Raw genomic sequence first — 27667 nt, 5'->3', positions numbered from 1 at the left:
CTACTGCTAAGTCACGTCAGTCGTGTCCGACTCTGTGTGACCCCATAGACGGCAGCCCACCAGGCTCCCGATCCTGGGATTCTCCAGGCAAGAATACTGGAGTGGATTGCCATTTCCTTCTCCAATGCATGAAAGTGAAAAGTGAAAGGGAAGTCGCTCAGTCGTGTCTGACTCTTGGCAACCCCATGGACTGTAGCCTAGCAGGCTCCTCTATCCATGGGATTTCCCAGGCAAGAGTACTGGAGTGGAGTGCCATTGGCTTCTCCGGACACTCTATGAACAAGGTGCTATTATGGTATTCATTTCTTAGTTGAGGACAGTGAGAGACTAAGCAGCTTGCCCAAGACACAATACTCAGGAAATAGCAGAATTAGGATTTGAACTCAGGTAATCCAGCTGCCCAGGTGGCAACAGGGCTAGAGAGTCTGCCTGCCAGGGCCAGAGACACAGCAAACATGGGTTCAATTCCTAGGTCAGGCAGATCCCCACTCCAGTATTTTTACCTGGAAAATTCCACGGGCAGAGAAGCCTGGTGGGCGACAGTCCATGGGGCTGCAAAGAGTCAGACACAAATGAGTGACTGAGCACAGTCTGGCTGCAACTATGACTCTTAATCTTTATTCTCATCTTCTCTGCAATTTCCATGTGTTTGTTGAATGAATGAAAAATGATTGATCCCTTTTGAGTTCCCCATCTCAATATGTTCAGAAGCAAAACAGTTCTCTTCCAACAGCTTCTTTTCCCCTACATCTGACCTCCTTCAGCTGCTCCTCCAGGGTCTCAGAGAAGCCTGGAGTCTGATTTTCACCTCTCTCCCCCTTAACCCCATTCAGCCTTTCACCACGTCTAGGTGTTTTTGTTTTTCCTTGGAAATACCTATCAGATTGTCTGCTTCCTCTCCATTTACAATTGCTCTGCTGTCCTATTCTGGTCCTCAGCCCTTCAGGCTGGATGACCACAGCAGCTTCCAGACTAGTTTCCCTGACTTCACTGCCTTACTTCCTTGGGGCCTTGGGGTTTCCGTGCATTTTTATTTAACCCTCACAACGATCCACAAGCTAAATATTATTGTGCACGCTTTATAGATGAGGGACTGAATAACAGAACTCAGGTTCAAACAGGATTTGTCTGGTTCAAAGGACTCTTCCATCTCCAAAAAGACTGGTACTTTAAGCAAGTCACTTAACCTGCAAGAGTCTCAGATTTCTCATTTGTAAAATGGGGATAACAACAGTAATTACCTCCTGAGAGCAACTGAGATAACACTCGCACAGTGCCTGACATACAGGAAGTGCTCAAAGATAATCAGCAATTAATGTTCACAAACCCCATAGCATATCTAGCATATGAATTTGATAACTGTTCTGACCAAAATACTTTTGGGAAGTGCTTTTGAACCATTTAGCTCAGAAGAAGTTGCCATATCTGGCCCCTCCTTTGTCCCTCAAAAGTTCTTTCTCCTGGGAAGCATCACATGCTGTATGAAAAAATTATCTTACTGGTCACTTCGAGAAAGGTACACAGCAATAGAAAACACAGCCGTCTGGTGGAAAGTGCACAGATTCTCTGATTGCCCTGTCCAGGTTGTATCTCGAAGCCTCTTTGAACTTTTCTCATCTACTAAATGGTAATAATACCTTCCCCCCAAGAATATTGAGATGATGTACATACAGCCTTCAGCGCATTGTTGGATATAGTAAGACCTACATAAAGTTGTGCAATATAGTCAGATAATGTATACGAGCAGGCTTTATTGTAAGTGGAGGACGAGATGGATTTCTAAATCAATATGTTTTCAAAATCAAGTATCAAAAGTAGAGGAAAGGTGAAAGAATTATGCAAAGGAGATACTAATGCATACCTAGGACACCTGAATGCCTTTCCCGCGTAGGGACAAGCAGCTCCGGCCCCTGAATCCTGAGGGGCGAGTGGAGAGAATACCCGCCCTCTTCCGCCGCCCCCAGAGCCCCGCCTCCAGGGTCGTGTGACAAGGTGCCTAGGACCCGGCAACGAGGGGCGGGGTCGGCAGTGATCACGTGTGCACGGGTGCGGAAGTGGTGCGGCGGATGGCGTTCGTGATTGGCCGAGGCTGAGGAACCTGGGGGCGGAGCCAGGCGGCCGGACGCTCCGGGAGGAGTCGGGGGAGGGTACAGCCGCGGGGCCGGCTCCAGAGTCTGGATTTGGTCTGCAGTGCCCATCGAGTGCTGGACCAGCGGCTGGCCGGTGCACCCCGCCCTGCGCGCGCAGAGGCTTCGGGACCCTCAGGCCGAGGCGCGGGCCGCTACGCGAGGCGCATAGGGTGGGCAGAGGGAAATTTGGAGGGCGCGGGCGCCCTGTGCGCGGAGCAAACGTGAGGCGGCCGGGGGCCGGGACGCCATGTCCATGGAGGACCCCTTCTTTGTGGTGAAAGGGTGAGTGTTGCCGAGGGCTCCACTGGAAGAGGCGGTGGCCGTGCTGCCTGCCCGCACCTCCCCGCCTCTCCTCGTTGTAGGGGGGATGGGAGGCAAGTAGAGGCTGGCGTGGGGACAGTGGGGACGGCTTAGCCTGGAGGGCCATGATCAAGTGTCCAGAGACCTCCCTTTCCCGTCCTACCTGAACTTTGAAACCCACGCCCCCAGTCAAGCCCCTGGGAAGGGGGTCCCCTTTGGCCTGTGCGCTGCCCTATAACTTGTTTGAACGGGAGGAGGGGTTCAGCATTTCTGCAGGTGGGAAGGGAGCTTAGGCGTCCCAGACCAAACTGGGGCTTTAGTGGAGCACGGGGCCCTGCTTCGAAGGGGGAAAAACAGCATCTGGGCAGGAAAAGGGAAATGGCCCTCCTGAGCTTTGTAGTTGGCGTAGACGGGGGTGAGCTCCTATTGTCCATTGAGTTCGGAGCGCTGGCCCCGCAGACTGGTGAGACCACAACATGCCCAGAGGCGTCTGAGCACGTTAGCAGGCTTGGAGGCGGGGGCGCCTGGCTCCGGAAGACGACTCAATTCAGTGGGGGAGTTTTTACTGAGTAATGGGAGGGGAGGAAAGCAGCCGTTCAAACTCAGTGATGATGTTGGAAGGAAAACAAAATGAAATCAGCCAAACTAAACTTTCCTTAGCTTTCTGTTAGCACTGGGTTTTTCCCACAGTGCTAAAGGAAATGAGCGCTTGCTTTTTAACTCCCTGATTTCATCCAGGCTGTTTGACAGGTTTCCCCCATTTCTTCCTCTGCCTTTCAGACTCGAATAGCCTTAAACTTATTTTTCTCTGTGAGCTGTCGTGACTCCATCTTTGATTGCTCAGTTGTTTGCAGATACCCAGAAACTTGGCACTCTGTTACATAGGCTTTGTAGCCATTAAACAAATTCAGGGAAGATGGATCTTGTTGTTACAACTTTTGTTTTAAATGTCAAACACGTTAAAAATTTGAGAACTGCAAAGTTCCTGAGAGATCAGTGCTAATCACCCTAAAGTACTGCTTTGCTTTCAGCTAGTTCCTAGCTCCCTATTTCTATTTCTGTAAGGGTAAAAGCTGACCAGTTGCTTGAGGGTGTATGTGATTTTTTTTTTTTTAAAGGTTCTTCTAAGAAAATTTAAGTGATACTCTAGGTGAAATACTTTATTATCCATGATACAGTAAGATACATTTATATATATTTTAACATTTCCCTAAATATTTTTGCCTTTACCTGACTTTAGGTGGGAAAATCTGAGTTTAGATGATTAATAATACATAGATCTCTACCTGGAAAATGTTATTAGAAGAATTGATTTTTTTTTAGGGGTTAATTTTTAAATGTGAAAGCTGTGTGTTTTTCCTTTAAACATTCTTAATTCTTAGGTTTCAAAGGTTATGTCTGGCAGTGGAGGCTGTAGATAATCAAAATTTTTTGTTTCATTTTAAAATGGAATTTGTGAAAATGCTAAATTGCTCTGCCATCTTGACTTTTTTTCCTGATAGTACAGTTTGCCAGGGCTTGCTCACTGATTAGATATCACTGCTTTATTGGAACATTGGTCAGGAGTCTTGTTTGACTTGTACATTGTTTTAGCTCATATCTTTAAGATATTAAAACCTTTTGCTATGGAGAAGTAAAATTAACTACATGTCTCCAGATAATGTGGTGAAATATATGGGGAGCCATGTACCTCTGTTTATTAAAAGTTTTGAAAATACACTCACTGCATGATGTGGAAAAATGAAAGAAGCCTAAATTGTGACCTTTAGCCTAGGAGCTGGTAGTCTAATCTGAGAAACAAGTCACCCAATAATTAAGTAGAAATGACTGGTGGAAATGGTTAAGTGCTGAAGTGAATCCTACAGATGATTAAGTCCCCTAGTAGTTTGGAGAAAGGCATCCCATTAGGACAGGTTACAATTGGAAAAGCTTTGGACGTAGTAGCAGGTCTTGAATTGGGTTTTGAAGATGGGTATCACTTAGGTGATTCAGTCCTGGGTGTCTTTCCTGGACTCATCAAGAAGAGTTTCTAATTGGTCTTCCTGCTTCCAGTCTCTTTCCTCTTGCGTCTGCCTTGGTTTTGTTGGACGAGTGTTCTCCAGAATGCAGTGTGAGCCACACATGCCATTTTACATTTCCTAGTAGACACAGGGAAAGTGAAAAACATGTAAAGTTAATTTTAATGTCATCGATAACCTGATATAGTCAAAATATTTCAACATGATAATTATAAAGATTATTAACGAAGACTCTCACCCTTTTTGTGCTGTCTTCAAATCTGGTGTGTGTTTTACACTTACAGCACATCTCAATTTGGATGCTGAATTTTCATCAGAGACACTTGATCTGTTTTTAGAATCCGTTAAACTTACAGTTGAAAAAGTAGATTCACATACCCAAACTGTTCCAAGTATATTTTTAAAATTTTTGGTAAGTGCATTTGAGTATCAGTTTTAAATTTTAAATTAATTAAAATTTAAAACTTAGTGCCACAGTCAGGCTGGTGTAGTTCGGCAGTCACATGTGGCGTCCATATTGGGCAGGACAGGTGTAGCTCTTCTAGAACCCAAGCAGGAGTTCCCTACTTAACATCATCTAGTGGCTGCCTGTTGTCTGGAGGAAAGTCTCAAGATTTCCTGGCCTTGTGATGCAGCCTTCCTCTACCCTTTGCCTACTGTACCTGCCCAGAGCTCCAGGATCTCCAGACTCAGTACAGTGACTGTGACTGTGGGACTGGGTGCTCTGACCCCATATGCATCCACTCTGCCGGATGCACTCACTTCAGCTTTCAGGATTCAAAGTCAGCATCTCTACTGCCTCCAGAAAGTGCTTCCTTGACACCTGTAACACATTATCACACCTCTTCCTCTGGCTCTCTGTCATTATTACTGTGAGCTCTGAGGGTGGGAACTGTTTCTTTTTCCTGTATGTCCAGCCTGCCACCTTGAATATAGCATAAATGTTGAATAAGTTCTCTTTGGTGGTTGTGGTTGGTAAGGAATGGTGGTTCGTAGATGAGAACACGACCAGCAAAGGCCCTCAGATGGGCATCGTGTGTTTAGAAATCAAGGAGGACATCCCAGGTGGAGTAGGAAGTTTATTTGGAGAAGTAATAATAATAATAGCTGACATTTAAAGGATGCCGCATCAATGCCAGGTGTTGCAAGCTCAGTAAGCACTTCATAAGAATTACCGCTTTGTAAGAAGAGTTCTATGGTGTGGGTATTAGCCCCATTTAACAGATGAGAAACTGAGCTACCACAGAGGGATTGAGTTACTTCCCCAGGGTCACAAAGCTAATAGGTGGTAGACCCAGGATTCAATATTCAGCTGTCTAGTTCTCCTCATACTGTTAACACTTCACAGAACAGGTAGAATAAAATCAAGAAGAGCTCATCTTGAGGCCATTGGAAGTTTTCAAAGCAGGGAGTTCAGTTCAGTTGCTCATTTGTGTCTGACCCTTTGGGACCCTATGGACTGCAGCACGCCAGGCCTCCCTGTCCATCATCAACTCCCAGAGCTTGCTCAAACTCATGTCCATCGAGTCTGTGATGCCATCCAACCATCTTATCCTCTGTCGTCCCTTCTCCTGCCCTCAATCTTTCCCAGCATCAGGGTCTTTTCCAGTAAGTCAACTCTTCAGATGAGGTGGCCCAAGTATTGGAGTTCAGCTTCAGCATCAGTCCTTCCAATGAATGAATATTCAGGACTGATATCCTTTAGGGTGGACTGATTTGATCTTGCTGTCTAAGGGAATCTCAAGAGTCTTCTCCAACACCACAGTTTCAAAAGCATCAATTTTTTTTGGCACTCAGCGTTTTTGAAACTCAGTGAAACTATGAGCCATGCCGCGTAGGGCCACCCAAGACAGACAGGTCATGGTGGAGAGTTCTGACAAAATGTGGTCCACTGGAGAAGGGAGTGGCAGACTACTACAGTATTCTTGTCTTGAGAACCCCATGAATAGTTATGAAAAGCAGGGAAATGACATGAAATTAGGGTCCTGAGAATATTGATTTGGTAGTAGTGTTCGGTGCATCTGTGTGAAGAAAGATTAAAAAGGAGACCAGTTAGAAAGCTATTTTAATTTAAATATTCAGTGATCGGTGTCTGAGTGCTTTGTGAGATTTTGATACTGTCGACGTCTTGTTCAGAGCGGAACAGCAGAACATGGGAGAGAACCACCACCGTCGGGCCGCTGGGCTCTCAGTGGTATGTTTGCTCCCAGAACTCCTGGCCCTGCTGAATGAACTGAGACCGGCCCTTCACTTGTAGTTTGCCTAGTTGACCCTCTCCATGTGTGTTCTCGCTGGGTGAGCTTGATCATTCCCATTGCATCAGGTGGTTCTGTGTACATCCCGCACTCTAGTCACTCTGACCCAACTCTCTCTCAAGTGTTCTGTGTATTTTACTAATTGTTTGACATCTCCCATGCTATGGGGTGGGTATCTTACCCCCAATTCTTTGTCAGTTCCTTCCCGCTACCTAAAAATGCCTTCCTCCTGTTCGCCCTGTTCACTCCTGACTCCACACTCTGTATCAGTCCTGTGTCCAGTTGGTCACCAGGTCCTCTTAGTGCATCCCCGGGATATCTCTGGAATTCTCTTCCTCTCTGGTTTTGGTTCCTCCGCCCTCATTCATGTCCTTGTCCTCTCCCACCTGGACTCTTATAAGTGGCCTCTTCGGCAAGCTTCATTTGCACTGCTGCCGGATGTGACCTTGGAGACGCGATCAGGTCACAGCTCTGTCCAGAATCCTTCATTCTAAAACACTTAACGAGGGTCTGTTCTCTGTTTGTTTACCAGGGGCGAAAGCTCCAGCGGGGAGCAAACGACTTTCCTGTCCTTATAAAGCTTATATTCTAGGGACAGTTGGTAAACAAGTGGACAAATATACGGTATATCAGGTGGTGGTAGATTCTGTAAGAAAAACAAAGCTAGGTGCAAAGGGAAAGGAAATGCGTGCTCTGGATGTTATTTTTCTTTTCATGTGACTTCCAGAGGCAGTGAGATTTGGTGAAGGAACTGAACTGTGTAAATCAGGCTGATCTAAGGTTGGAATCTCACCTCTATCCATTATTTGATGTAACATGTTCATTATCCTCTCTGAACTTGTTTCTTTAGGTACAAAATTGGCTTAACAATGCCTGCTTTATCGGTTATGAGGATTAAATGAGTTAAGGCATGTATGTTGTCTTGGCACAGTTTGGGGCATCCATCAAGTGCTCAGTAAACATTCTCTTTTAAATGTCTGTTTATGTGTCTCCTTCCAAACAGTCTGCCCTTTCTAAGAGGAAAGGCCATGTCTTACTGGTTTTTTGTTTTGTTTTTATTTTGGAGTAACATTTAAAGTAACATATGCTCATTTTAGAAAACGTAGGAAATAAAACTATTTTTAAAAGGATTAAAAATTCATTGAAGGGACTTCCCTGGTGGTCCAGTGGCTAAGACTCTGAAGCTCCCAATACAGGGGGCCTGGGATCAATCCTTGGTCAGGGAACTAGATCCCACATGCTGCAACTCAGAGTTTGAATGCTGAAACTAAAGATCCCGCGTACCACAACTAAGACCCAGTGCAGCCACGTGCATAAATATTAAAAAAAAAAAAATTCATTGAAATGCCATCATCCAGAAATAGTTAAAAATTTGGTGTCTTTCTTATCTGTTTCTGTTAATAGTTTTATGTAATAGTACCCATCAGTTTTTGATCTCTTATCATATGTCCGTCACTGTGCTGAGAACCTGCCAGGTGTTGTCGTTTTAATCCTTATGAACTAGGTACTAGTACTATTATTATTGGACTTCCCTGGTGGCTCAGACGGTAAAGCATCTGTCTACAGTGCAGGAGACCCGGGTTCGATCCCTGGGTCGGGAAGATCCCCTGGAGAAGGAAATGGCAATCCACTCCAGTACTATTGCCTGGAAGATCCCATGGACAGAGGAGCTTGGTAGGCTACAGTCCATGGGGTCGCAAAGAGTCAGACACAACTGAGCGACTTCACTAGTGACTGTTGTTATTACCGTTTTACAAATGAACAAAATTAGTTAAGAAAAAAAACAAACTTCCAAGTTCATAAGCTTATAAATTGGAAAGGCCAGAATTTATATAAATTGGTATTGTTGTTACTATTAATCATGAAGAAATTGGGATCATACTGTCTTACAAACTTTTCATCTGTATATCTGTATATCCTTAGCATGCCTTTGGTGGGGAGGCTTTTTAATGACTGCCTTTGTATTTTGTCATATAAATGTAATATAATTTATCACCTGGGATGAAATTTATGATGTTTCTAAATTTCTCATTATTACAATTATTGTAATGATAAGCCCTGCTTGTCACAGGTCTTCATTGCTGTTCCTGATTATTTCCATGGCCTTTATTCCTCTAGCAGAATTGCTGATTCAGTGGGTGAGCACATTTTCAAAGTTTCTGATACATGTTACCAAATTGCCTTCCAGGATACACTCCTCTCCACTCTACACCCCACTATACCCCCTGAAGTTTGACGGACCCATTTCCCTTGATCCCTTGCCAGTACTGAGATGCTCATTTGAAGAAACCTTGACTAATTTGCTAGGTGAAACACACCATATTTGAATCATGTTTTTTTCATCATTGTGTTCAGTAAAGTCCTACATAGTGTTTGTTGAATGAATGATCCCGTTTTGAGTTTTGGGATCTGTAGTTTTTACCTCTCTTTTGTTTGCAGCTTGTAATCAAAATAAGCCATTAAGAAATTGAGTGGTGGAATATGAGAATATTTTGTACCAAGTGAGCCTCTCCTGTAGGGAAAAGGCATAAATATTGTGTTCCTTTAATATTTTGCTGGTTTGGAGGCTTTGTGTGCCTAAAGGAGGATAGTTTTTATTTCTATGTTCTTGGCTATGGATCCTGTTGCAATAATGGTGTAAGTAAGCAGATGAGCAAAACAATCTGTGTTACATTGTCTTATTCTCTATCTCTTGTCTCTGTGTAGAACCTTTTGTGAGCTCCTTGAAGGCAAGCATTGTGTACTTTATTCACAATGTTGAGAAAAGTTATCCTTATTTACAGAGTACTATTATCCAATAAGATTGAATATAAGTCAAGTCTCATTTTCTCCTTTTTGAAAATCCATCAGATGTTTCAGACGTTTCTTTCTTTCTTTCTTTTTTTGCCTTGCTGCATAGTTTGTGGGATTTTAGTTCCCCAACCAAGACTGGAACCCACACCCTTGGCAGTGAGAGTGTGGAGTCCTAGGCAACTCCCCAATCAGATGTTTCATTGTAAAAATCACTTTGCAGACATTTGTTACACATTATTGAATTCCTGATACTCTGTTTGGCTCCTGGTTTGAAGAGCACTGTGCAGCTGTGTGAAGCAGTTTAGGTGATAGACGATAGGGATTGCATGTAAGATTCTGGAACAGAGCTGAGATGCTGTGGAGACGGAAAAGACTCTCCGGGGAATGTTGGTCAGGGACACTTTCATGAAGCAAGCAGGGCCTTAATCTGAGCCATGGAGGAAGTGTCTGCTTTTCATTTGCAGAGGTGTAAGGACTCTTCCAGATGGGGAAGCGGTGAGCGAAAGTCCAGATCCAGAAATGAGGAAAGGGAGGATGAGAAGAAGAGCTGCCAACTGAAACAGATTTTGTTTCAGTGAGAAATCAGGTTGGAAATTAAAGTTGGCCCCTTTGTGGGGAGGAGGAGGCATGGAATACCCAGTTGAGGAGTTTAAATTTAATCTGTTTGCTTTTGTAAATTCTTAATGAGGAGGCGGTTTTAACAGTTGTTAAAACCATGCCACTTGCCTGTGTTCAGACAACTCCTGAGGGCTCAAACCCAGGTCTTCTGATTCACTAAGAAAATAGATTTGTCAGGAGGCTTTGCAAAGATGGGGTTGAAAAGTCTTGTTACTGGAAGGCACCTTGTGCTCTGGGTCAGAAGAACTTGAGATCAGAAGCCAAGAAGTCTGAGCCCCTGTTCTCTTATTTGTTTAATGAATGCAGACTGGTTATTGTGAAAGTTCCTTCTAGATCTAAAATCCAGTGACGCAGCTTAAGTAGAGGTTGTGCAAGGTGAGAAGTAAGAGGAAGAATCAAAGATGATGCTTGTCTAGACAAGTTTCAAGTCTTGGAAAACAGTGTCACTAATAACTAGAATGAGGAAGTTAGAGAAGGAACAGTTGTTTTTTTTCTCTCTTTTATTTTGTTGTTTGAATACTTGCTTTTTTGTAGGGAGATTATGATTAGTTTGGTTCTGGGCAAATGGAATGATCCTGGAGACAGCTGAAATATAGGAATTAGTCCTGGGTGACAGGTTAGGGTTGGGATGGCAATTGGGGAGTCATCAGCTTCAAGGGTTCCTTTGAATCTACTAGTGTTGATGAGCACCTAGAAGCTGTAAAAGTACTGCTGAGAAATACTGGGACCAGGTGGAAGAAGAGGAAAGAGAAAATTAGTAGAAACTAACATAGCACAATGTCACAAAAACAAGGAAGTGAGAGTTTCAAGAAAATAGAAAGGCTGTGGTGTCAAGTACACTGAAAACGAGGATGAGTTCAAGTCACCGTGACTGGGACCTGCAGTGTCACTGGGGCAGTAGTACTGTCCCAGGGGAGTTGTGGAAGCAGTGGCAGGTTGAGGTCAAAATTGTCTAGAACTGTAGGTAACTAAAGGCTTTTATTTATTTATTTATTTATTTTTTGCCTCTAGGAGAATTATTGCAAAAGATATTATGACAGTGAAGTTGAATTTGGAAATGGCAGGAAGGTCAAGGGTCGCAGCTGTGTGTGTTTCCCCTTACAAATGGCTTGAGTGTGGAAGTCAGGCGGTAAAAAGAGCTCCTTTGAGGGGTTGTTGGTGGGACAGGCCGATGGGGTACAGGGTAGGACAATGATAGGGCTGCAGAGGCTCGCACAGCCTAGGTTTTTCAGTTTCATCAGTAGAGTGGAAACCATCTGCCTTCAGTAGCCTCTCAGTGCGTTGGTGAAACAGGGACCCCTGTTTCGTACATACAGGATGGCATACACGATGGGTGCTGCTCCAGACATAGATGCTGCTCCAGACATAGGTGCTGCTCTGGACATAGGTGTTTGCAGCCCATGGTGTTTTTCCAAAGGTGGCCATCCAATATCTATCCTGTCCCATTTGCTTTTCTTAAATTGGGAAGCTGGCTTTCTTCTATCAAGCTGGGATCTTCGTTGCTTTTCTTTGAACCCAGGCAGACCTTTGTAACTGCCTTGACTGACAGAATGAGGCAGAAATGACACTGCTTGACTCCTGAGGATTAAGTCACAAAAGACACCCAGTTCAGCTTCCAGTCACATCTTTGTGACTTGGGATACAAGCCCAGCTCTACTGCAGCCCCTCTGCTCGAGCGCTCATGTGGTGAGACGACGCAGGCACAGAGATGCTGCTGAGGAGTGCCTCCTGCCGCGGCCACCCTCCCAGGGAGTCTTTCACCTGAGGCCCCAGACAGTGTGGAGCAGGAACAAGCCATCCCTTCTGTGTTTGGCACAAATTCCTGACCTAGAGAATCCATGCACGGAAGGCTGAGCACCGAAGAATTGATGCTTTGGAATTGTGGTGTTCGAAAAGACTCTTGAGCGTCCCTTGGACTGCAAGGAGATCCAACCAGTCCATTCTGAAGGAGATCAGCCCTGGGATTTCTTTGGAAGAAATTATGCTAAAGCTGAAACTCCAGTACTTTGGCCACCTCATGCGAAGTTGACTTATTGGAAAAGACTTTGATGTTGGGAGGGATTGGGGGCAGGGGGAGAAGTGGATGACAGAGGATGAGATGGCTGGATGGCATCACTGACTCGATGGACGTGAATCTGAGTGAACTCCAGGAGTTGGTGATGGACAGGGAGGCCTGGCGTGCTGCAATTCATGGGGTTGCAAAGAGTTGGACACAGCTGAGCGACTGAACTGAAGAAATGGTCATTTGTTGTCACTGATTTGGGGGGTCATTGTTATACAACCAGAGTGACTGGAGCAGATGCCAGTTCATAGCCTATCAGCATGGTCAAAGAAGAAAGGAGAAATCAAAAGGCTGGTAGAGGCTGCACCTATGATTATCCTGCAGTCGGTTAGCCCAACTGAATGACAGGTTCAGGGAAACTGAAGCTCCCTAATGGCTGAAACACTTCTTCCTCCCATCTTACCAACAAATTTGGTGAGATCCAGCTAAGAAATGATTTTATGGACATCTGGATGTTTTGCCTGAAACCCAGACAAAGGGTTGGCTGGGATGGTGAACTTTTCTCCATGGTGGCACAGACTGGGATGTTGTATTGTCATTCAATCGCTCAGTTATGTCTGACTCTTTGTGACCCCATGGATTGCAGCACACCAGGCTTCCTTGTCTTTCACCATCTCCTGGAGCTTGCTCAAACTCATGTCCATTGAGTCGGTGATGTCATCCAACCATCTCATCCTTTGTTGTCCCTTTCTCCTGCCTTCAATCTTTTCCAGCATCAGGGTCTTTAATGAATCAGTTTTTTGCATCAGGTGGCCAAAGTATTGGAGCTTCAGCTTCATCATCAGTCCTTCCAATGAATATTCAGGATTGGTTTCCTATAGGATTGACTGGTTTGATCTCCTTGCAGTTCAAGGGACTCAAAGAGTTTTCTCCAACATCACAGTTCAAGAGCATCAATTCTTTGGCAGAATGTTGTGTGGTAGGGGCTTAACCAGTTAGTGCTGGGCTAGCTTCAAACAAACAGGGGGACTTCCCTGGTGGTCCAGTGGTTAAGACTTCCAATACAGGGGACAAGGGTTCAGTCTCTGGTCAGGGAACTCAGATAACCACATGCCTCATGGTGTGGCCAAAAAGAAAAAAAAAAAAAAAACCCCACAGAACTGGGTTGGTTTCGTCCTGCCAATCTCAACTCTTTTTTTTTTTTTTTTTCCCAACTCTTTTTAAGGAATGGAAGAATCCAGTTTTGAAAGCTTGGATTACTTTTATTTTTGCTTGAAAGATACATTCTTCAAAGACGTGGGCTGTGTTTTCATTTTTGACATTTGCTTACTGGAAAGAAGCTCTGTGTTACAAGTGGTCCCATGGGCCCTGGTATGACTCACAGTGAAGAGCCTTCATTCTCTTGGTTATAGAAGTTGTTATCTGTGAGGATGTGATGGGGCTCATCATTTTGATGGGCCGTTTGGTGGACAGCAAGGGGAAAAGCCTCTTCCCTGGTATTTCCACGCTGTGACTCTTGTTATCCATGAAATATGTGAGTCGAGACTGACTTCGAAGCATCTGCAGCAGATGCGGGAGTTAGCCATCTCTCTCCTTCAAGGGGCTGAAAGATATCTCCTGGTCAGGAGCTAACCCTGTAATGCCTAGGGAAGCAATTAGCAAGATTTTTGTTGAAATGGTGTCAGACATGATACCCAAAGCTGTCCGTGAGCAGATTGTTACTTACCAAGAAGGTAGCTAAGCTGAAGTGAAGTGAGTGAAGTTGCTCAGTCGTGTGCAACCCCATGGACTGTAGCCCGCCAGGCTCCTCTGTCCATGAAATTCTCCAGGCAAGAATACTTGAGTGGGTTGCCCTTTCCTTCTCCAGGGAATCTCCTGACCCAGGGATCGAACCCGGGTCTCCCGCATTGTGGGCAGACACTTTACAATCTGAGCCACCAGGGAAGCCTCTGTACCAAGAAGCTAAGCCAAAGAACTCCAGAAATTCAAAGTGTACATGGCCCCTTGTAGAAAGTTCTGAGCACCAGACTTTAATCATTCCCATTATGCACTTGAAAGAAAAACCTGAAAATAGCTAAAACAGACTCTACAGGAGAAAGAGGCAGTATCTTGTGATTTCGACCTTTGCAGAGCCCGCGGATGAAGGTGGGTCACCGTTGACTAAGGAGTCGGCAGCTGCAGAGCTCCTCACAGGGTGCAGCATGCTTACAGGGGCGCAGTGTGTGGTGGGCGCTAACCATGAGCAGAGGATGGTGCAAATACATGTGTGGGAATGCACACCAGTTCATGCAGAAACAACCCCTGTACCTTTCCTGAAAAAGCAGGCGAAGAAAGCTCCGCCACCTCTTCTCTATTGAGATCCTCCCAAATACCAAATAGCTGGCCTGATTGTGTACTCCTGTGTCCTGTTCGTCGGTTTACTTGGAATGACAGGTGATTCTAAATATTTAGTCCCAGGTATTTACAAATAGTTCTGAGTTGAGTGGGTTGTATCACTAGTTAGCGTCTTGTACTTCTTACATGTGTCTTGAAACTGTTCAGGAATCCCAAGTTCTTTTGGATATTCTGGCGACCATTAATATTTGGCTTAAAAACAGGTTTTGTTTGTGACACACATTTTCTCTCCATGCTTTCTTTTTCAGGCTAATACTAAGCTGAAGTGATATTAAAAGAAGAAAAATTGGGAGGTGTTATAAACTTTGAGGGACCCTGTTATAGATGCTATTAAGATGGGATTCCTTGACATACTACAGGCTCTCTGGCTTTTCAGATCAGAACCACTGCTGACCATTCCCACCTTTCTGGTCCCTTAAAACACATCTTAGAAAAGTAAAATAAGACTACTTTGACTTTCTTATGTCTGTGCTACTACTTGAAAACTAAAAATGAAACCTCTTTTAAAAATAAGAGATTGAGAGTGATACGAGCCAGGTCACTGGCCGGGCCTGTGGGGTTTTGAATGTTATCCTGGGATTGCTTAGTAGCATTTTTCTAATTCCTGCCATTTCTTTCATTTCTTTTTTAGGACATGCTCAAGTTCTTGCATGCTTTAGGACTCTTTGATTTCACTCTCTGTTGCTAGGATTGAATCCACCCACCTGCTCCTCCTTCCCCTCAAGTCTGAGTTGTCAGCGTCTTTAAAGTTGTGGTGATGAAAGTATGGCCCTTGGCTCCCAGTGTGGGGGCCACCTCAAGATCCTTTCATAGCAGAGCCCCTTAGCTTCAAGTGCTTTTCATGATGCTACTCAAATGTTATTTACTTTTTTTCATCATTTTAAGACATAAACTGATGGTGCAAAAGCAGTGGCAGGTAAAACTGCTTGTGCCTTTTCCTAAATCAATGCAATGGCTCCAAAACTATTCCTCCCTCATGGTGAAAAAGAAATAAGAGAATCACGTTTCCTTCAGATTGTTCTTCATGAAACAGTAAAAGAAATACTAATTTTATCTCATTGATTCCCAATAACACTTTTCCTTTTTAAAAAAAAAAAAAAAATACTTGGTCTCTGTCTCTTTTTTTTTTTTGGCTACAGTGTGCACCCCGTGGGATCTTAGTTCCCTAACCAGTAATCGAACCTGGACCCCTGGTGGAAGTGCAGAGTCCTAACCACTGGACTGCCTAGGAAGTCCCCACTTTTCCTCACTTTTTAAAAGTTATGATTAGCCAACAATAAAACGGACCCTTTTTAGTGTATACTTCTGTGAAATTTGACAAATGCATGTAGTCAGTAACCACCACCTCCACAAATAAGCTGTAGGACAGATCCATCGTCCCTAGAAGTTTCTCTCTGTGCCCCTCCCCCCATGTCCAGCACCTGGCAACTACTGATCTGTTTTCTCTCCCTATAGTTCTGCCTCCTCCATAATGCTACAGAAATGGAAGCATACATTGTGTGGCCATCTAACTTCTTACACTTTGCATGATACGTTTGGGATTTGTCCTTATTGTTGCATGTAGGCATGGTTTGTTCCTTTTTATTGCTGAGTAGTATTCCATTGTGAAGGTACACCAGAGTTGTCCATTCCTTGGTTGAAGGACATTTGGCTTGTTTTCAGTTTTTGGCTATTATGACTAAAACCACTGTAAGAATTTGCAGGTTGTTGTGTGAGTGTGTGTTTTTGTGTCATCTTGAAGTGGTGGTGTTGAGTCATATGGTAAATGTATGTTTTGTGTGTTTAATTTTAAGAAACGACTATACTGTTTTCCAAAATGGCTGTACAATTTTGTGTTCCCACCAGCAATCCATGAGAGTTCCAGTTACTCCACTGCCTGGTCAGCACTTGGCATTGTCGGTTGGTTGTGTGAGGCCATTCCAAGTTTGGAGTGGTATCTCATTATGGATTTACTTTGCATTTTTCTAATGACTAATGGTATTGGGCATCATTTCATGTGCTTGCTTGTCACTTGTATGTCATCTCTAGTGAAGTGACTGGGTAGATCTTTTGCCCTCCCCCTTTTTTTAAGAAATCAGTTTTCTTTTTTAAAAATTTATTTGTTTATTTTGGAATGTGCTGGGTCTTCATTGTGCCCATTTTTAAAATTGGGTTGTTTAAGTTTTGAGAGTATAATATATATATGTGTGTATATATATATATATAATATATTTAATCAGAAGTTATTTAATCAGAAGTTGTTTTCACAGTTGTTTTCTCCCAACCTCAGTACACATTTTAATATTCTTTGTGACAACATGAGAGAGTGTACAGGGCACTTTTGCTGTGTTGTAAGATGACTGACTCCAGGGAAGGCACTTCTGTGATGCAGTTGCAAGCTGAAATAGCTCACTTTTCCTGCACGGACTCTCATTTTTTCTTTAAAGAATGACTTGCAGACTGGTTATTGAGACTTGCATGTGCTCACAAGGATCAGAATTATCCATTAAAAACCTTGAGATTTTCCCAAAAATGAATGAGGTGATCCCGTCACTTCTTGGAAAACAACTGACAATATTTTTACGGATGATGAAATTAGAGCCTTTTTTAAGAAAAGAATTTTGGGAAGCTTGATTCAACTTGTATCATGTTACAGATTCCAAATAGTTAAAGTTTTTGTGGTGGGATTGGTGGTGATATTATTGTATGATTTTGGATGTTGTGTAATGAAATGAGTCAGCATTTGGAAGATCTTTGATGCTCAGTAAAATAATACTTTGCAAATGACCAGTACATGTGGGTAAAAGATTCATTCACTATAGAAGATGGAGCAGTGAGCTGTAGTGTATGAGGGTTCACGAGGTCTTTGGTGCAGTTTCAGCTTCCATATTGCCGCTGAGCTTTAAGAAACTGCCACTTGTCGAGTTTTCTTAGAGCGACAAAAAAGAATATCCAGTTATCTGAAAAGACTGTTAAAGTACTCCTCATTTTTCCAACTATATATCTGTATGAGGCTGGATTTCTGTCATACGCTTCAACCAAAACGTATGTAAACAGTCAGTGTAAAAGCAGTTTTAAGAATATACCTGTCCTACTGTTAAACCAGATATTAAAGAGATTTGCAAAAATGTGAATCAGTGCCAGTCTTCTCACTAAATATTTTTGTTTTAGAAATTTTTTGCATAACATTAACATACAGTAATTTCATTGTAATGTTTTATTAATTGGTAAATATTTTAAAATATCTGTTTGAATTTCTAATATGGTAAGTGACAACAGATAAAGAGCCCACATCAAAATATGTTCTTTGGGGGTCTTCAGTAATTTTGAAAAGTGCAGAAGAGCCCTGAGACTGAAAGTTTATGGATCACTGCTTAAGAGTTTAATTCCAGCATCCTACAGTCTGTTGGTGGTGGAGAATGTGGTATGCTCCAGCCTGAGACTTCTAGTTTTCAAAAAGCAATTCAGAATTCAGATTTCCTTTATAGAACTGGTAATTTTTATGTCCTTCAGAATGAGATGTATCATCTTAGATAACTTTTTAACTCTGCCTTCTATTATCAGAGAAGATATTCAACACAATTCAACACAAACTTCCCTTCACCAAGTACTTCATATTATGGGAAAATGTATGCCCTTTTCTTTACCAAATCAGCCAGAAACCTCAATAAAGAGTAAAAATAGTAGATTTGCATCTCAGTTACTTAGTCCTTCCTCTTTTTGTCTCAGGTAGAGTTTCTCTTTAGCACTGAAAGCCTAGGGCTGATGTGAGAGGAACACTGAGGGGACTTGCTTAACCCACGAACTGGTTGTGAACGTAGTAGGCTGTTCGTGGTAGATTGATTGTGGGCCACATAGCTCAGTGAGTTATTCAGCCGGATCCAGTGTTGTAATTCTGTATTTAACATTCAGCTTTTTAGTTCTCATCAGTATTCACAGTCCAAGATATTATAAGGTACCTTTCTTCATTTTGCTAGTGCCGTCTCCTCTGACACTTGAAATGTCAGAGGGAACAGGATGCGTGCAGTTCCCTTTTTTAAAGCCATAGGCAACAAGCACACTGATTGAACACCCAGAAGAATTGGTTAAGAAATCATGGAAGGATCATAACAGATATCTTCGTTTAGGAGCATGAAGGTTATAATCTTTGTACACAAGAGACCATGATTATAAAATGACTCCTTTTTGGCTTTTATACATGGTAGTGTTAGATTATAACATGTAATGGTAGATATTGGCCCAGTGGTGGGGAGAAAGGTTTTTAAGACCTTGCGGCTGTATCTGTAATCTAAGAGAAAATAGACCATAGTACTTAATGGCCTAGTCTCACCCCCTGTACTTGAAGCACACTAATCTTCTGTGCAGAGTAGAAAGTACAATAGAGATATTTAAAGCTAATACTGTTGGGGAATCTTCTAAAGAGATTTTGAATTTTAAAATGTCTCACGTTAAAATACTTACCTTCTAAAAGCCGAGCTGTGTAACAGTAACTCTTCTATCTACCCTTTTTTACCCCCCTTTCACAGCAGTCTTCCTAAGGAAAAGATAGTTGTTTTAGAATCTTCATCTGAATACAAATTGCTTTGCACCAGCTAGCAGCATGTGTGAATGTTAATGGTCCTTTAGTTAATTTGTATTATAGCTTCTTAGATTACTTTTAAGTATGGTCTGTTAGAAAAATTAAATTTTGTTCTTTACAAAATTTAAAGGACACCCTGGTGGCTCAGACAGTAAGGAATCCACCTGCCAATGCAGGAGATGCGAGTTTGATCCCTGAGTTGGGAAGATCCCCTGGAGAAAGAAATGGCAACCCACTACAGTATTTTTGCCTGGAAAATCCCACCGACAGAGCAGCCAGAGGTCGCAAAGAATGAAACAACTGAGCGGCTAGCAGTTTCACTTTACGAACAAACTTGATGTTATAGCTGCTTAAGTGGTGGCTGTTTATTTTGAAATCAACTGAAAACTTAATACTCAGACTATTATTTTAAAATTTTGAATTTTGATATTTGTCCATGAAGAGCCTTCTGTAACAACGTAGAAACACTTTGGGGAATGGTGGTTCATTGCTGAGGGTGGGGTCTGATTGTAATGGTTAACAAAAGTCTTGTGTTAACTTGTTCATAGTAAGTGTTGTCTCATTTCTCTCCTTTCCCTTCACCTGGTTACAGAGAGGTTCAGAAAGCAGTCAACACTGCACAGGGATTGTTTCAGAGATGGACAGAACTCCTCCAGGACCCATCCACAGCCACAAGGGAAGAAATCGACTGGACCACCAACGAGCTGAGGAACAACCTCCGGAGCATAGAATGGGACCTAGAGGACCTTGACGAAACCATCAATATCCTTTTCTGAGGCATCTGTGCCATGTGAGGCAGACAGACAAACGGACAGGTTTTCCTTCAGATGTCTCAAATACATAGATTAGATGTTTCCTTTTATCATTGATGTTGCTCTTATTTGTACCATGGCACACTGAAAATCATTGCCCAGGAGGCTAAGGTAGAGTCATCAAATTCTGCTTCAGTGCATGACAGATTCTACAACATAGAGGCCGCATAGTGCAGGGGCTTTGAACTTGGACCCTGTAGTCAGACTGGGTGTTCAAGTCCTGCCTCCGCCAGTTGCTAACTGTGACTCTAGGCACTTTGCTTTTCAGTAGAACATTAGGTAACAGTTGTACCTAGCTCATACGACTGTTGAACGTTTATCAGGTAAAGAGCTTAGGATGGTGCCTGACCCAGTGAACTTTCTTTTTTGTTACTGAGTCATGCAGTCTGTGGGATCTTAGTTCTCCAACTAGGGGTCAGACTGTGCCCCTGCATGCCTGCATTGGAAGCTCAAAGTCCTAACCACTGGACTTGCATGAAGTCCCCACAGAGAGCTTCTGTGAGTGTTAGCTGTCATTATTTTGAGGAGGTGTATACAGACCAATGTCATACATTGGTAATTAGAGATCAAAAGAAAATCCTACCCCAGACTTTCCTGTCAGTGCTAGTGAGCATTAGAGAGGCATCTTGTCTCATGAAACTGCACTTACTAAAGCAGATCTATTATGCCAAGTCATGCTATTGATGATAAGTAAGTTCACTGATATGATGGATGAACCAGGGAACTGTAAAAGTTGGATTACATGGCCGTTTTTTCAACTGGAAATATTCAATCATAACTTTAGATTGAAGATATGCCATTTGCTGTTCTGAGGCCTGTTTTGTTTTTTGAGTGTAACAAAACATAAAGGAAACCAGATTTTGTCAGGATCAGTCTATAGTCAGCACACAAGTTCATATAGAGTTGACTTGTGGAGTGAATAATTTCTTTTCATCAAAATGACCCTGGGGCACCTTTTAAATTATTAAAAGACAGATGTGTTCTCTAAAACTAGTAGAAGAGAAATACGTGAAGGGGTGGGAGCAAAAGCACCCTTACAGGGAGATATGTCCTACGTCGTGATAGGAGGGAAGAGAAAAAGATTGGGGGAGATAGAGAAATTGTGAGATAAGGAGAACAAAAGTTTTAATAGGTATTCGTCATTCAGCAAATAGTCATTGAGTGTGCTATGTGCTGGACATCTTGCTAGTTACTGATATTGGATTGATAAGCAAAAGTGTACCAACCCTTGTAGAACTTATGGTGGGGATGGAACGGGGCTTGGAGGAGAGAGAACAGTCATTAGTCACATAACATCACAAGTGCATCCTTGCAGATGATAAGAGATGAGTGCAGAGAGCCATGGAGTGACCCAGGGTCAGGGTGAGAAGAGCAGGGAAGCCTCGATTTCTAGATTAAAAAGCAGAGTTAGCATCTTGACAGAAGCGGGATGGCAAATGAAAACAGCTTGCAAAGATGATCTGGAGTCAAAACAGTGGCAGGCGTGTGGAAGAGCCTAGCTCAGCTGTGGCCAGACACCCATGGGTTTGTAGTGAACCCAGGCAGGTCACCTCTGCCTTGGGGCACAAGGACCCTTGTATAGCTGTGGACAGAGAAAGTTTGAGGATGATCAGTGTAAGTTGACTGTGTGTTCAGAAATTGGGCCAGATTTTATTGCTTGCTTGTGAGAGATCTGTGGTTTAACACTGGTGTTGGTTGTTAGGTTTTGGCTGATGAAATTGCTTTACCTTGACTTTTTGACCCACGCATAGTTGAAGCAAATCCTAGGAAATTCAACCTTGATGCAACCGAATTGAGTATAAGAAAAGCCTTCATCACAAGTACTCGGCAGGTTGTCAGGGTAAGGAATGAAATCTTATTGTGTTACTTGTACAAGAAAAAGTCGGACTGCTCCAAACTCTTTCCCTTAATGTGAACTACTAGGTCAGCTCTGAAACTCCTTAAATGAGTTAAATGACAGTTTCCACATATAATTTCTCTGATAGAAAAGAAATCTGATGTTAGTATCATCAGGCTTATTTCTCAGAGCAAAAATGAGGGAGTAGACTGCTGCCTTTGGGAAGGTTATTGTGTCCTTCCTGTCCATCCGTCTCACTCTTCCAGACCAGTTGTCTTTTTTCCTCTTTATTTCTTAGTATGCTGTGTTCCTAGACGAAAAGAACTGCTATGGTACAAACCATTTGGTTTCCTGATTGATTGGTAATCACTCTGCATTGTGAAGAGTGCTCTTACTGGGTTTGGATGGCGGCCTCTTCTACCATCTGAATTGCTTCTGGAACTCTTGCAACCCAGTTACTGACATTTCCATATACAACTGCTTGACAGCCTTTCGGGAGTTATCCAGAGCAAGCAAGCAATCATCAGCCCATAAGAAATCAATCCAAGGGGAAAAAATCTTTAGTCTCAGATTATTTAGATATTAACCTATTGTTAAAAAGACCTAAGAGAAAATAGCACGTACGTGAAATATCATTAAGATATGTTTGTATTTTGAAACTATATGGCTAAGCCAGTTGATTAGCATAACTAGATGTAAGAGAACCAGCTGTCTTTAACATATGTACTAGAAAGCAGCTTCCTTGAATAAAAAGACTTGGGATCATACCAGTGCTAACATATGGCTTTTTAAGAGTCATCTTAGGCAGGAACCTTGCTATGTGTTTGCCAAAGACTCCATGTCATGTGATTTCCTTTTGAAATTATTTCAAATGGTAGGTTATCACTGAGCTTTAAAAGATTCTTGTTCCTTGTTTTACTCATTAGTTGTCTTTCTGTATCCATATACCTAAAAATTGTTTAGAAATAAACCCATGTTTTAATGGGGCGGTAACCTTTTTGGATCTAGGAGCCTCATCTATGGGTTTCTCTGGTGGCTCAGTTGTAAAGAATCTGCCAACCAATGCAAGAGACTCAGGAAATGTGGGTTAGATCCCTGGGTTTGGAAGATCCTCTGGAGGAGAAAATGACGACCCACTCATGTATTCTTGCCTGGAAAATCCCATGGACAGAGCAGCCTGGGGGCTACAGTCCATGTGGGGTAGCAGAGACACTACTGAGTGACTGAGCACGCATGTACACCCCATCTGCACAGTGAACGTTTGGGTTAGACATTCCTAGTCCGGAGCCAGTTCAGAGGATATTCTGATAAGGAAGCCCTCTTGTTAGGTGGTATATTGTTTGGTAAGGTAAACAATTTCCCAGTTACTTACTTTATAAATATAGCATGTGCTTTTTAAATTTTTTGTGATAGGTTTTTCTGAAGATGACTTCTGTAGATGTTGATATTTAAATGATGCCTTGCAGTGATGCATATATTCTTGACTTTAATCATTAGATATATTCTTTCTGCAAGGTAGTACTTATAAGTTCTGCACATTGAAATTCAGAGCTCAATACAGTAAAAGTTAAGTGAGTTGGTATAATTGAAAGTGTAATCCAAAGTTTATTTTCTAGTATTTGAAAAGCTTTTTAAAGTACATTCTTTGAAATAAGTAATCTAAATCATCTACACTTCACAATATTGCAGAGTCTTTTAGAGTTGAGAGCTAAACTAGACTCAACAGTGTGATCCAACTGAATGTTTTAGAGTTTTTTGTCCTCCTTTTAATTTGAAATCTGTTACTATTTGCCAGTGGTGGGTTAATAGTACCTAACTGATTCAGAAAAAGCAAGAGAGTTCCAGAAAACATCTATTTCTGCTTTATTGACTATGCCAAAGCCTTTGACTGTGTGGGTCACAATAAACTGGAAAATTCTGAAAGAGATGGGAATACCAGACCATCTGACCTGCCTCTTGAGAAATCTTTATGCAGGTCAGGAAGCAACAGTTAGAACTGCACATGGAACAACAGACTGGTTCCAGATAGGAAAAGGAGTACATCAAGGCTATATATTGTCACCCTGCTTATTTAACTTCTATGCAGAGTATATCATGAGAAATGCTGGACTGGAAGAAACACAAGCTGGAATCAAGATTGCCGGGAGAAATATCAATAACCTCAGATATGCAGATACCACCACCCTTATGGCAGAAAGTGAAGATGAACTAAAAAGCCTCTTGATGAAAGTGAAAGAGGAGAGCGAAAAAGTTGGTCTAAAGCTCAACATTCAGAAAACGAAGATTATGGCATCTGGTCCCATCACTTCATGGGGAATAGATGGGGAAACAGTGGAAACAGTGTCAGACTTTATTTTGGGGGGCTCCAGAATCACTGCAGATGGTGATTGCAGCCATGAAATGAAAAGACGCTTACTCCTTGGAAGAAAAGTTATGACCAACCTAGACAGTGTATTCAAAAGCAGAGACATTACTTTGCTGACTAAGGTCCGTCTAGTCAAGGTCAAGTCTAGTTTTTCCTGTGGTCATGTATGGATGTGAGAGTTGGACTGTGAAGAAGGCTGAGCGCTGAAGAATTGATGCTTTTGAACTGTGGTGTTGGAGAAGACTCTTGAGAGTCCCTTGGACTGCAAGGAGATCCAACCAGTCCATTCTGAAGATCAGCCCTGGGATTTCTTTGAAAGGAATGATGCTAAAGCTGAAGCTCCAGTGCTTTGGCCACCTCATGCAAAGAGTTGACTCATTGGAAAAGACTCTGATGCTGGGAGGGATTGGGGGCAAGAGGAGAAGGGGACGACAGAGGATGAGATGGCCGGATGGCATCACGGACTCGATGGACGTGAGTCTGAGTGAACTCCAGGTGTTGGTGATGGACAGGGAGGCCTGGCGTGCTGCGATTCATGGGGTTGCAAAGAGTTGGACACGACTGAGCAACTGAACTGAACTGATTTTTTGCTTCTCTGATTTTAATAAATTCTAGTTGAGGTTTTGTGGAAGAAAAGGAAGTGGTAATTGACACGATTTTTTTTTTTTAAAGCATTGTATTGATTCAGTATTGTTACATTCAACTAGACAATATTTGTATCCAGAGCTCTCTGAGTTCCACTTCAAGGACACTGATAGCCTGGGTTCAGAGAGTTAGCATTTTGGGGAAATGAAACACAAGACCAGGCTCAGATTAGGACTTTGTACACCACAAGTTTATGCAAACTCCTTTGTTACCAGTATCAGTTAGCTTTCATTCAGTTGCTTAACGGAATGCATTTTGATGCATTTGTGCCAATTGTGCTTTCTCCTTTGGGCAGGCAGTGATACGTTATACATTTTTTGTAGCTATTCTGTCTGAAGAACTAAACCTTTCTCTGGGTTTCTTCTCAATTAATGTCCACTGTTTTTGCTTTTTAATAAGTCATTTTTATATAAAAAGTCTTATGTATGTTTTTCCAAGTGTCTCTTTAGTTTGTGCAGTTTTTATTAAGTCTTGTCAGCAGTTTTTTTCTAAAGAAAGCAAAGTGAAGTGAATTCGCTCAGTCGTGTCCAACTCTTTGCGACTCTATGTACTGTTGCCCCTCATGCTCCTCCATCCATGGGGATTCTCCAGGCAAGAATACTGGAGTGGGTTGCCATTTCCTTCTCCAGGGGATCTTCCCGACCCAGGGATAGAACCCAGGTCTCCCACATTGCAGGCAGACTCTTTACCCTCTGAGCCACCAGGGAAGCCCAAAGAAAGCAAACATTCATGTTTTTGTGTATATAGCCTTGGTATTTTTGAGGTAATCATTTTTACATTTGTAGAGTTGCCTGTATATCAGAGATTTCACATGTGATATATTTGTGTTATGGAGATCTATTGCAGAAGTGACGTTGGGTTAATTTAATATTGAAAAGTTTTTGCAGTCAATGGCAAAATAGTGAATAAGAAGTGAGAAGACATGAGTTCTAGGCTCTCCTGAGACCTCAGTAAATTTTCAGCATGGCAAGTCATTTAGCCTCTCTGGATCTTGGTTTTCTGTAACAAGTAAATGATCTTCACTAACAGTCTGCAACTTTTTGAACTTTCAAAGGCAATCAGAACTATAGCACCCTCTCCCGAAAATCCAATCTCTTCAAATCTAAGAATTGTTTATAGTCAGTTATAAGTCATGATAGAAATGGCTTTGGTTAATCAAAAAGAGTGAGGCATACTGTGTCACTACAAATGACGCTGGGATGTGAGTCCTCTGAGCGGGAAGCACTGGGATTTACAGTGTGTTACTCACTCAGCTTGGAAGATGGCGCAAAATGGGAACAGCATACACAGGAAGTTGTTTCATTTATTTGTTGTTTCTTTGACAAGTGACCCATATTTTATAAGTATTAACTGCTTCTTGACTGCTTATTCTAAACTTCTTATATTAGAAAGAAGATGAGTTTTAATTATGTTTTTGGCATGACAGGTGTTACAGAATACTCAAAACTGTTTAGTAATATAACTTAAAATCCCAAATCCTAATAAGAAGGTGATCTGTGGCATGGTATCTGGCAGTTTTTAGCCTGCATAAAGAAAGGACCATCCTGAACGTGAAAGCCACAGCTCTTTGTCGTCTGTGATGCCAAACTCAGGAAGCGCACCACACAGCTATTGAGGTCACTGACTATCGGAGCTAACAAACACCCACACATACACACATATTTGATTAAACGGAAAGCTTTAAAATGGGAACTTTTAAGTGTGTATTTCATTAAAATAATGCATGCCCATTTTAAGGGCTTCCCAGGTGTTGCTAGTAGTAAAGAATCTGCCTGCTAATGCAGGAGACATGGGTTTGATCCATGGATTGGGAACAGCTCCTGGAGGAGGGCATGGCAACCCACTCCAATATTCCTGCCTGGAAAATCCCATGAACAGAGAAGCCTGGCAGGCTACAGTCCATGGAATCACCAAGGGTCAGACCCAACTGAAGCGACTGAGCACACGCACACATATGCTTTTAAAGAGAATTAGAAGAATTTTACAAAAAGAAAAAATAGAAAAAGAAACCTAAACTCAAAATACAACGCAAGGGGACTTCCCTGGTGGTCCAGAGGCTGAGACTCTGCGCCACCAAGGCAGGAGGCCGGAGTTCCATCCCTGGTCAGGGAACTAGATTCCACATGCCCCAACTAGATCCGAAGTGCCACAACTAAAACTCAGACAGATAAATAAATAAACAATATTTAAAAACAAACAAACAAACAAACAAAAAAAAACAAAACAAAATACAACGCAAAACCAGAACTTTGTTTTACTTGTACATAGTTGTGGTTATACTGTTATGTAATCATAAGCGTTTTTAAGTTTTAAAATTAAAAATAATCTGTACTTTTTAAAAAATGCAAAGAATTTTGGTGAATAAGAAAGGTGAAAATGTGCCTCCATTCTATAATTCCACTGTATAAAAATAATCAGTTTTATATATTTTTCTAGCCATTTCTATAAAATGAAATTGAAAATATTTTTTAAAGAAATGACATTAGTCTGTAATTTTTTTATATGAAAAAATACTGTGGACATAGTTTTATATCGATACAGATACATGCTGTCTAATAGAAACACTAAAGTACAAGCTGTCTTTAATTTTCTAGTGGTCATATTTAAAAAATAAAAAGAAACCGGTAAGGAGAAGGGGGCGACAGAGGATGAGATGGTTGGATGGCATCACCAGCTCAATGGACATGCTGCTGCTGCTAAGTCACTTCAGTCGTGTCCGACTCTGTGCGACCCCATAGACAGCAGCCCATCAGGCTCCGCTGTCCCTGGGATTCTCCAGGCAAGAACACTGGAGTGGGTTGCCATTTCCTTCTCCAGTGCGTGAAAGTGAAGCCGCTCAGTTGTGTCCAACTCTTAGCAACCCCATGGACTGCAGCCTACCAGGCTCCTCTGTCCATGGGATTTTCCAGGCAAGAGTACTGGAGTGGGGTGCCATTGCCTT

At 42.3% G+C, this 27667-nt stretch overlaps 2 protein-coding genes across 3 annotated transcripts in view; one reads left to right on the top strand and one right to left on the bottom strand.

Annotated features, from left to right (window-relative positions):
- The window catches only part of LOC101102078 (major histocompatibility complex class I-related gene protein), a 33004-nt gene extending 31065 nt beyond the window's left edge, over nt 1-1939 (bottom strand). For both annotated transcript variants that reach the window (XM_060396674.1, XM_042229157.2), the window contains exon 1: nt 1862-1939. The gene's annotated coding sequence lies outside the window, so the exon portion shown is untranslated. The remainder of the gene's footprint in view (nt 1-1861) is intronic.
- Nucleotides 1940-2149: 210 nt separating this feature from the next.
- The window catches only part of STX6 (syntaxin 6), a 48755-nt gene continuing 23237 nt past the window's right edge, over nt 2150-27667 (top strand). The window contains exons 1-3 of the mRNA XM_004013844.6: nt 2150-2411; nt 19660-19829; nt 21625-21719. Of these exons, the coding sequence (XP_004013893.1) occupies nt 2377-2411; nt 19660-19829; nt 21625-21719 (300 nt within the window). The 5' untranslated portion in view covers nt 2150-2376. The remainder of the gene's footprint in view (nt 2412-19659; nt 19830-21624; nt 21720-27667) is intronic.

This window comes from Ovis aries, chromosome 12 (assembly GCF_016772045.2).
Source record: "Ovis aries strain OAR_USU_Benz2616 breed Rambouillet chromosome 12, ARS-UI_Ramb_v3.0, whole genome shotgun sequence".
Classification (NCBI taxonomy): domain Eukaryota; kingdom Metazoa; phylum Chordata; class Mammalia; order Artiodactyla; family Bovidae; genus Ovis; species Ovis aries.
Note: the sequence above shows the minus strand (reverse complement) of the source record. Positions and strands in the feature narration are given on the sequence as shown.